Below are 7,697 nucleotides of genomic sequence, written 5' to 3'. Positions count from 1 at the left end.
GGTGTAAAATTCACAAATGCGAGCAGAATTTTGTCTTTTTGCCTTTTGCGCCGAGGGCATAATTGGAATCAGAAGGACACTGAATCAGGAAATATTGTAGCAAAAATATCCTCTCTCATTTTAATCAGAATATCCATACGGATTTGCATAATAAGTGCTCCTGCTCCAGATGCTATTTAGTTTATTAATTTAATTAGAGGTGTGGGAATACAGTTGTCAGAGTGTTCGTTTAATAGTGGCTGTTCTTTCACAACCAATTGCCTAAACCCCATAAAGTAATAAACAACCATCCTTTGCTACCTCAATAATGCAACAAAAGCAGAAAATGAGGAGTTCTGACTTACTTAAATTCAGTTAGGAAATGTTCACTTGCTGTTCTGGAATAACTTTACTTCTCCATCAGCTCCACTGTTTTTTTTAAAAACTGTTAATGCCACGTACATGACAGTTCTCTGTGTCACAGAGGTACTTTAAAGCTGGCCAAAAAATTAAATAAAATTACTAATAACCCAGGAAAGTGCTGCACAACTTCAGATGCACAAAGTTCATAAAGGCAGTTTCGTGCAGCAGATACTTTTCTCAACCAATGGTTAGATGGAAATTCTCACACCAAGCATTGATCTGAAATTCAAATGCAAGAAAGTTGTTGAAATCCTGAGTTTTGAGTTTGCCACCAATATAATCCAAAGCATACTCTAATGTCAGTCCTACTGACATAAACCAAATTAATTTCTCTAAGTCTTTCCAATTACAGGGCAAAAAACTGGCAATTTTCAATTTCAAAAAAAAAAAAAAAAAAAGAAAACCTCCAAAAAAATTAAATAATGTACTTGTTTTATAGTAATTATCTTTCTGTAGATCTTTCTTTCAGATATCTTTACGGCTCAAAATATTGTCATTTTTAAATAAAATGCTGGGCAATAGAGAGCACAAATTTGCCTTTAGATTAAGACTGAGATGAATAAAATACATCTAAATATAAGATTAACTATCTGAGGAAAATTAAATTGAAGCTGACCAAAGCTTAGGACATTCTTTAGGATTTCTTCCAGTCATCCAATTGGTGACAGAGTGTAACCTGTAGATATCTTGAGTGTCTTCAATTTAGAAAAAACAAAAAATTGCTGTTTGCTGTTGTCTTTTGCAAAGGAATTGAATCAGAGACAATTGAGTCCACAGCAATCACATTTTTATGGAGTGGAAGGTCAGGAAAAGACGATTTTGTGGAAGGTGTGCTGTTGAATAAATATAAAATTGAATTAGCCAAAAGTTATTCAAAGGACATTGAGTTGGTCATTGCTGTTCCTACTTGGTTGCCAAAACTCTGCCATGTTTAGAGCTAGATTTTTTCAGTCTGTGGGCAACTTTTGGGCAACTTTCCTACAAGAATTTTTTTTTTTTTTCTCTCCACAGCGGACGTGTGCGACTCCAGCCCCTGCCAGAACGGCGGCATTTGCCTGTCGGGGCTGAACGATGATTTCTACTCCTGTGAGTGCCCCGAGGGCTTCACGGACCCCAACTGCTCCAGCCTTGTGGAGGTTGGTAAGTGCAAATTTAAACTCTGAAACGGCTCAGGTGACCCTTCAGTCTGAGTGTGGGGAAGCGGTGATCCCATCCGCGGTGTTTTTGGGGTTGTCACGTCGGTCACAGTGGGTTTCTTAACCTCGTAGCTGTATCATAAACAGCTGTAAAATTATTAARTTATTAAAATTATTAGTTCAAAAAGCATCTGAGAGGAGTGCAGAACTTAATTACTCAGAAAAGCCCAGTGCTCCATGTCACAAAAAAGACCACAGCAATGACTAAGAGTGGCCAATGTTTTTCAAAGATCAGTGTAAACAGATAATTCGAGATAATTCTGTGTCCTTCTTTTCAAGGTCAKTGGGTTTCTTAACCTCGTATCTGTGTCATAAACAGCTGTAAAATTATTAACAGACAGTTCAAAAAGCATCTGAGAAGAGTATCTGCAGAACTTAATTACTCAGAAAAGCCCAGTGCTCCATGTCACAAAAAAGACCGCAGCAATGACTAAAAGTGGCCAATGTTTTTCGTAGATCAGTGTAAACAGATAATTCGAGATAATTCTGTGTCCTTCTTTTCAAGGTCAGTGTAAACAGATAATTTTAAATAATTCTGCGTGTCCCTCTTTCAAAGATTAGCATAAATAATTCCAGAAAATTCTGTGTATCCTACTTTCAAACATGAATGTAAACAAATAATTCTAGATAATTCTATGAGTCCTTCTTTCAAAGATTGAGGTAAACAGATAATTCCAGATAATTCTGTGCATCCTTCTTTCAAAGATCTTTCAAATGGGAAATTGTAGATAATTCTATGTATCCTTTCAGAGATCAATGTAAACTGATAATTCTAGGTAATTCTATACATCCTTCTTKCAAAGATCAGTGCAAACTGATAATTCTAGATAATTCCATGTATCCTTCTTCAACCATTGCCCATTCAAAGCTTCAGTTCCTATRGTTTTATGGCAATGTCCAGAGAATAATTTCTTATTATTTAAGATTAATTTCTTGTGCAGGTGAAGAGGCAGGAACAGCACAGGAAATAATGAGATTATCACTTAGCAGTCACTTGTTTGAATTTCAAAACAATTGCCCATCTGGAGGTTCTAATTAAACATTAGATGAGTGCACAGAGGAACAGTCAAATGTTCTGAAATTTTGTGATGTGTGTTTGACCCAGAATAAACATAAATATGGGTGATAGATACAAAACATCCAACAGGCCAGGACTCCATCCTAAGAAAACATGAGGAAAAAATCAGATTTTGATGGAAAAGATGGTAGAGTGATAATCTCAAATTCATTGATAATCTCAAGTTAATTTAGCTCTTATCATCCCAAAGTATTATGCCAAAGAAAGCATAAAAATATGAATGTAGAGCAAAATGAGGAAACTGTCAGAGATGGGCTCGGAGTTGCCACTGTCCTAAATCTGTGTGGTTCTCACTTTTTAATAAATTAATAAAAATCTACGCAGGGTAAATTATTCTGAGGATTAAGTTATCTCTGTCTTTAGAGAAAGGGAAGAGAACTTAATTCAGAAACACGGGGCTGTTCTGTTGATGTTTTTTTGTTCGTTTTCTTTTCTGAAAATGGTGCCACTGCTGTTTTGAGACTGAATTCCAAGTGTCCACAATGCAATTTGGATGGAATTTGGATTTCATTTGATCCCCCTTAAGTTAAATTTTCTTGCAAACAAAGGGAAACAGTTCCTGTGGATGAATAACCAACCTGACACACCAAGTTCCTTTCATTCTGACCCTAAAATGTCCCTGGTTTTGGTTACCATCTAGCAAACACTGCCTCAAATCCTATTTTCCATCCTTTTCCCTGTAATTTTTACCAGTGCTTTAATTTATCCTAAAGATATAGGTCATGATATAGGCCTAAAATGGCCCAGACACGGCTTCACTTCAGGAAACTTTTGGATTTATTGTGCACTTGGCTGTCAGGAAATTGCATTGCACATAACTGGGAGGATGCCAGGCATGAGTGAATCTGAGGGAAAAAAAAAAAATCATATTCTGATAATTGCCACCATAATTAGCAGATGAGCATTAATAGGGCTTTAAAAAATACACATGTACTTAAATAAAATCTTCAAGCACTTCAACAAAAACTCTGTTTGGCAAACAGAGTAAAGCATAAGTRAATAACTTGACAATATGTGGTAATCACAGCACTTAGAGAAGGAGGATGTTGCATTTCTGGTCTGCAATCCACAGGGAATATCTGATGGACAACATTGGTTAAATAAAGAACTTATTAATATTCCTATGGTAACTAAAATCCAGAGTGTTAATTTAGTTCATGCTTGTCTTGTTTGCTACATGTATAGATTCAGTCTTGCCTTGTTAACAACCTCAAAAATGKTTTTTAAAATAATCTCTTTTTAGTGAAAAATTATCCCACATTATGGTCTTCTATGCAGAGTCGCATAAACCATTGGGGAAAAAAAATAAAAGGCATTTCAAGAAAATAAATTTATTTTTTCCTGTGAAAATGATGATGATTAATGCAARCTGTTAGACAATCAGACTCCATTAATTCAAATACTGAAGTGTTTCAAGTAAAATAAGCAGTTGTAAGGTGGCTTGGAGTGCAAGACCCCAAGTGATCACTTYCACTAAGAAGTGTTTATTAGATGTAAGATTTAAGAAGAAATGCCAGCAAAGGTTGCTTCTCTTTAGCTCTTTAATGAGTTTTTGCCCAAAAGCTAATCTCTTAATCCCTCGTATCTCAAAAAGGCTTCTTGACAATTTTCTTTGTAGTCGAAAACACTAAGCTGGTTAAAAACTGGCTTTTAGGATGTCAGGACATACCATGTACACAGAAAAAAGGATGGTGAGGGGAAAAAAAACCAAAAAACAACACAGACAAGAGCCTGTGTCACTCTTTCTCCCTAAAAAGGTCTGCACAGCAAATTTTAAGAGGAACTGAGTGTTCTCTGCATCCCCCTCGTTAGAAACTCAAGCGTTATTAGATTTTTTTCAGTGACAGGATGCACTGCTGAACCCTGGGCGCCAGCTGGGGAAGTTCATAAATTTTTCAAGGGACATGCCTTAAACAGGAAGATTTTCACAGCAAAAGACAACAGGGATTTTACTTAATCATGCATTAATGTGGGTAAATAAAAGGCAACCCGACTCAGGGAGCAAGTCATGAACTATGCAGAGGGAAAAGAAAAAGAGACGCGTGTGAATACCTAGGAAGATCAAATATTCAGGCAGAAGYCTTCCCTAAGTGGATCAACAAAGATTCAAAACTTGGGAGCTGCATGGATACTCCAGGATGTGACTCTCTTTATTATATTAATAGAAATAATATTTAAAACAACATGACATTGATCATAATGCCAATKTCAGGCCAAGAGGATTAATTAATGATTTTTTTTTTTAATAAACTTACCCACAGAATGACATTTCTGCTCTGCCATGCTTCACTCTTCTCTGAACCTRTAATTCTGAGTGTGTCTAAACCAAAATTTGTATAAAATGTTTGCAATAGTAATTTGAATATTTTAAACCTCTAATCCTGTTCTGACCCTACCCTTTGATTAATGGCAATCCCACTTTATTTCYTCTGTTTACTTATTTAAACCAAGCTTATTCATGCTAAAAGACATGAGAAGAGGTGATAGATCTGTAATGTCACCCTATTTGTCCAGATGGGTTTTTCAGTGGTCTAACAGATTTTAAATATCCGATAAATTGGCAGAGGACAGGATAGACAAATGCAGCAAAATGTGTGATTTTCCATCCTACAGCAGTGAGGTAGAAAAGGATTTAGCTGAACAGATASAAGGTGATTACATCAAACATTCCAAATATCAGGATGTTTTCCAAAGATAATAAGGACACCACTGTCCAAGTTAGATCCCTGCCTCCACATATGGAAACATTAATTTTAACCTGAATTGAAACAAAATAATTTTCAATTAATTAACATTGCCATCGAAATGCATTAGAGAGGAGTTGACAGACTTTACGTCTCTTAAATAACTCATATTAATTCTCAGGAATCATGTAAATTACACAAAGATAATAAACAGCAACTGTTATAGGCAATTAACAGGAAACTTTAATGAATTCTGTTCAGGAAAACTCTTAATGTGTTTGCTGTTGACTTGGGGGACTAATTAGCCATGGGCAGCACGTGAGGGGAGCTATGAAATGACACTGGGGAAGTTTTTTGTGACATAATAAAAAATTTGACATAATAAAAAATTTTGTCATAATGAAAATTTGACATAATAAAAAATTTTGACATAATAAAAAAAAAATTGACATAATAAAAAAAAAATTTTGACATTATAAAAAAAATTACTCCTGTTTTGTTTATTGTCTACATAAGGGAAAACAGGAGGAGAAACACAACATTAATGATGAAGAAAGAGCAAAGTTTATTGTGCCAAAAGGCTGTGAGAGTGTACTCCATGCGTTGACCATGATTTTGAAACCTGAGCAGCTCAAAATTGCTCAGTTTTGATCTTCCAAGACTGAAATTCAACAACTGTCTGAGAGGACAAACTGGGAAGCATGTTTAGTTTATTTAAGTGAAAAAATAAAAGGTGTCAAACAGGCTGTGCCAGAATCTTTTTGGAAAGGTGTCTGTGCCTTTTATGTCAACTCTCTCAATGCTCGCTGAGAGGTTCTAATTATTGAAAAAAAAACAAAAAAACAAAAAAACAAAAAAACAAAAAAAAAAACAAAAAAACCAGGGTAAAAATGCCTTGTGTGCATTTTGGAAGGGTGGAAAGGCGAGTTAATGATCTTGCAACAAAGGAAAATTTGGGAAATTTTGCACCAGAGGGAGGAGAGCTGGAAGGTGAAGCAGAGATGCCACTTTTTCCATGACATCTTTATTCTGCCAGGTGATTAAGAAGTGATGGTGGGGTTCCTTGCTTGGCACACCACAGTTTTCCACACCATTTTAGTCTCTCCAGAATCCACAGTGAACTGTTTTTTATTTTTTTTCTGACAGCTGCTGTCTCTCAGCCAGGAGTGCAGGAATCAAAGGGGTTCCTCCCTTTTCATGCTGTTAAATAAGAATTCAGTGAGATGGATTCCAGGCCCAGAGTGCTCTGATCTGTTTGCTTTTGTGGCTTTATTTGCACAACCCAAGTCTTTGCTTTTGCTTTCCTGACCTCTGCACTGACAGGACAAGGGCTTCTGGAAAAAAAAATAAAAATATTAGTGCAGATAAAATTCCTGCCATTCATTTCCAGCCAGTCTGGATGCAGATGCTTTTCAAGGCTGTGATTAGAAGTGACTGAATGATTTTCAAAGATGCTTTTATGGCCTTACAAGATGTGATTTTTATTTTTTTTTTTTAAAGAGGGCTGTTTGTGTCCGGAACATATGTACTAATGGATTTTCCAAAGTAGAAATAGTGAAATGAATCCATTCTTATGAAAGAATACAGATTACTTGYTGTCATGTGCATCTAGTATGCAATTAAAATGAAAGTATTCACCTCAGCTCTAAATTAGGTRGCCTGGAATAATGCAAATTAAAGCATTCACAAAATCAGAATAGTTGGTGTGAGGAGTTTGTGAAGGTCTGCGTTCTAACCCCATTTCTCAATGGATGATCCAGAGGTACAGGTTTTCAAGAATTTTTAATATTTCTAGGAAAATTTACAGCAGCTCATGGCAATGAGTGCCAGTGTTTGATCAGCAGCACAGGGGAAAAAAAAAAAACAAAAAAAAAACCCAGAAACAAAAAAACAAGGAAACAGACAAGCCCAAAACCCCAAACCCATTTAAGCATAATTTTGTAGAATTTAGTTTTTTTCTCACTGCCCCATGTGTTTTCACTGTGTACCACTGAGAAGCCCCTGGCTCTGGTGTCTTTATTTCTATTTTCTTAATGTCTTATTTTAGGGAAATAATCACATCCCTTGGCCTGCTGGCACTCCCCAAGTGCAACACAGGTGCAGGATATTGGGAAATAAGAGTGTGGACTCCAAATTTCAGCATCTGCTGTCKCTGCCTAATGTGCAGTGTCACCCAAGTTGAGTTTGTTCATTCCTACATTAACAGAATCTTGTGTGAGTGATTTGCTCATCACGTTTCTTGCTGTCAGCAGGGAGATGCCATTACATGGCCCTGAGTTCTTCTCCTGTTGAGCTGTCATGATTTACTCCTGATACTGGTTTATTATTTGGGAAAAA

The 7,697-nt window shown here is 36.2% G+C and overlaps 1 protein-coding gene across 1 annotated transcript in view; it reads left to right on the top strand.

Moving 5' to 3' along the window:
- Positions 1–1,413: 1,413 nt before the first annotated feature.
- EDIL3 (EGF like repeats and discoidin domains 3) overlaps positions 1,414–7,697 on the top strand; it is a gene marked incomplete at its 5' end in the record, with an annotated part of 151,632 nt that continues 145,348 nt past the window's right edge. Inside the window, one exon of the mRNA XM_057385077.1 lies at positions 1,414–1,542. Within this exon, the coding sequence (XP_057241060.1) occupies positions 1,414–1,542 (129 nt within the window). The remainder of the gene's footprint in view (positions 1,543–7,697) is intronic.

This window comes from Malurus melanocephalus, unplaced genomic scaffold (genome assembly GCF_030028575.1).
Source record: "Malurus melanocephalus ecotype Western Australia unplaced genomic scaffold, MMel_1.1 scaffold_777, whole genome shotgun sequence".
In the NCBI taxonomy this organism is placed as follows: Eukaryota; Metazoa; Chordata; class Aves; order Passeriformes; family Maluridae; genus Malurus; species Malurus melanocephalus.
This window is presented reverse-complemented; position numbering and strand designations above follow the sequence as displayed.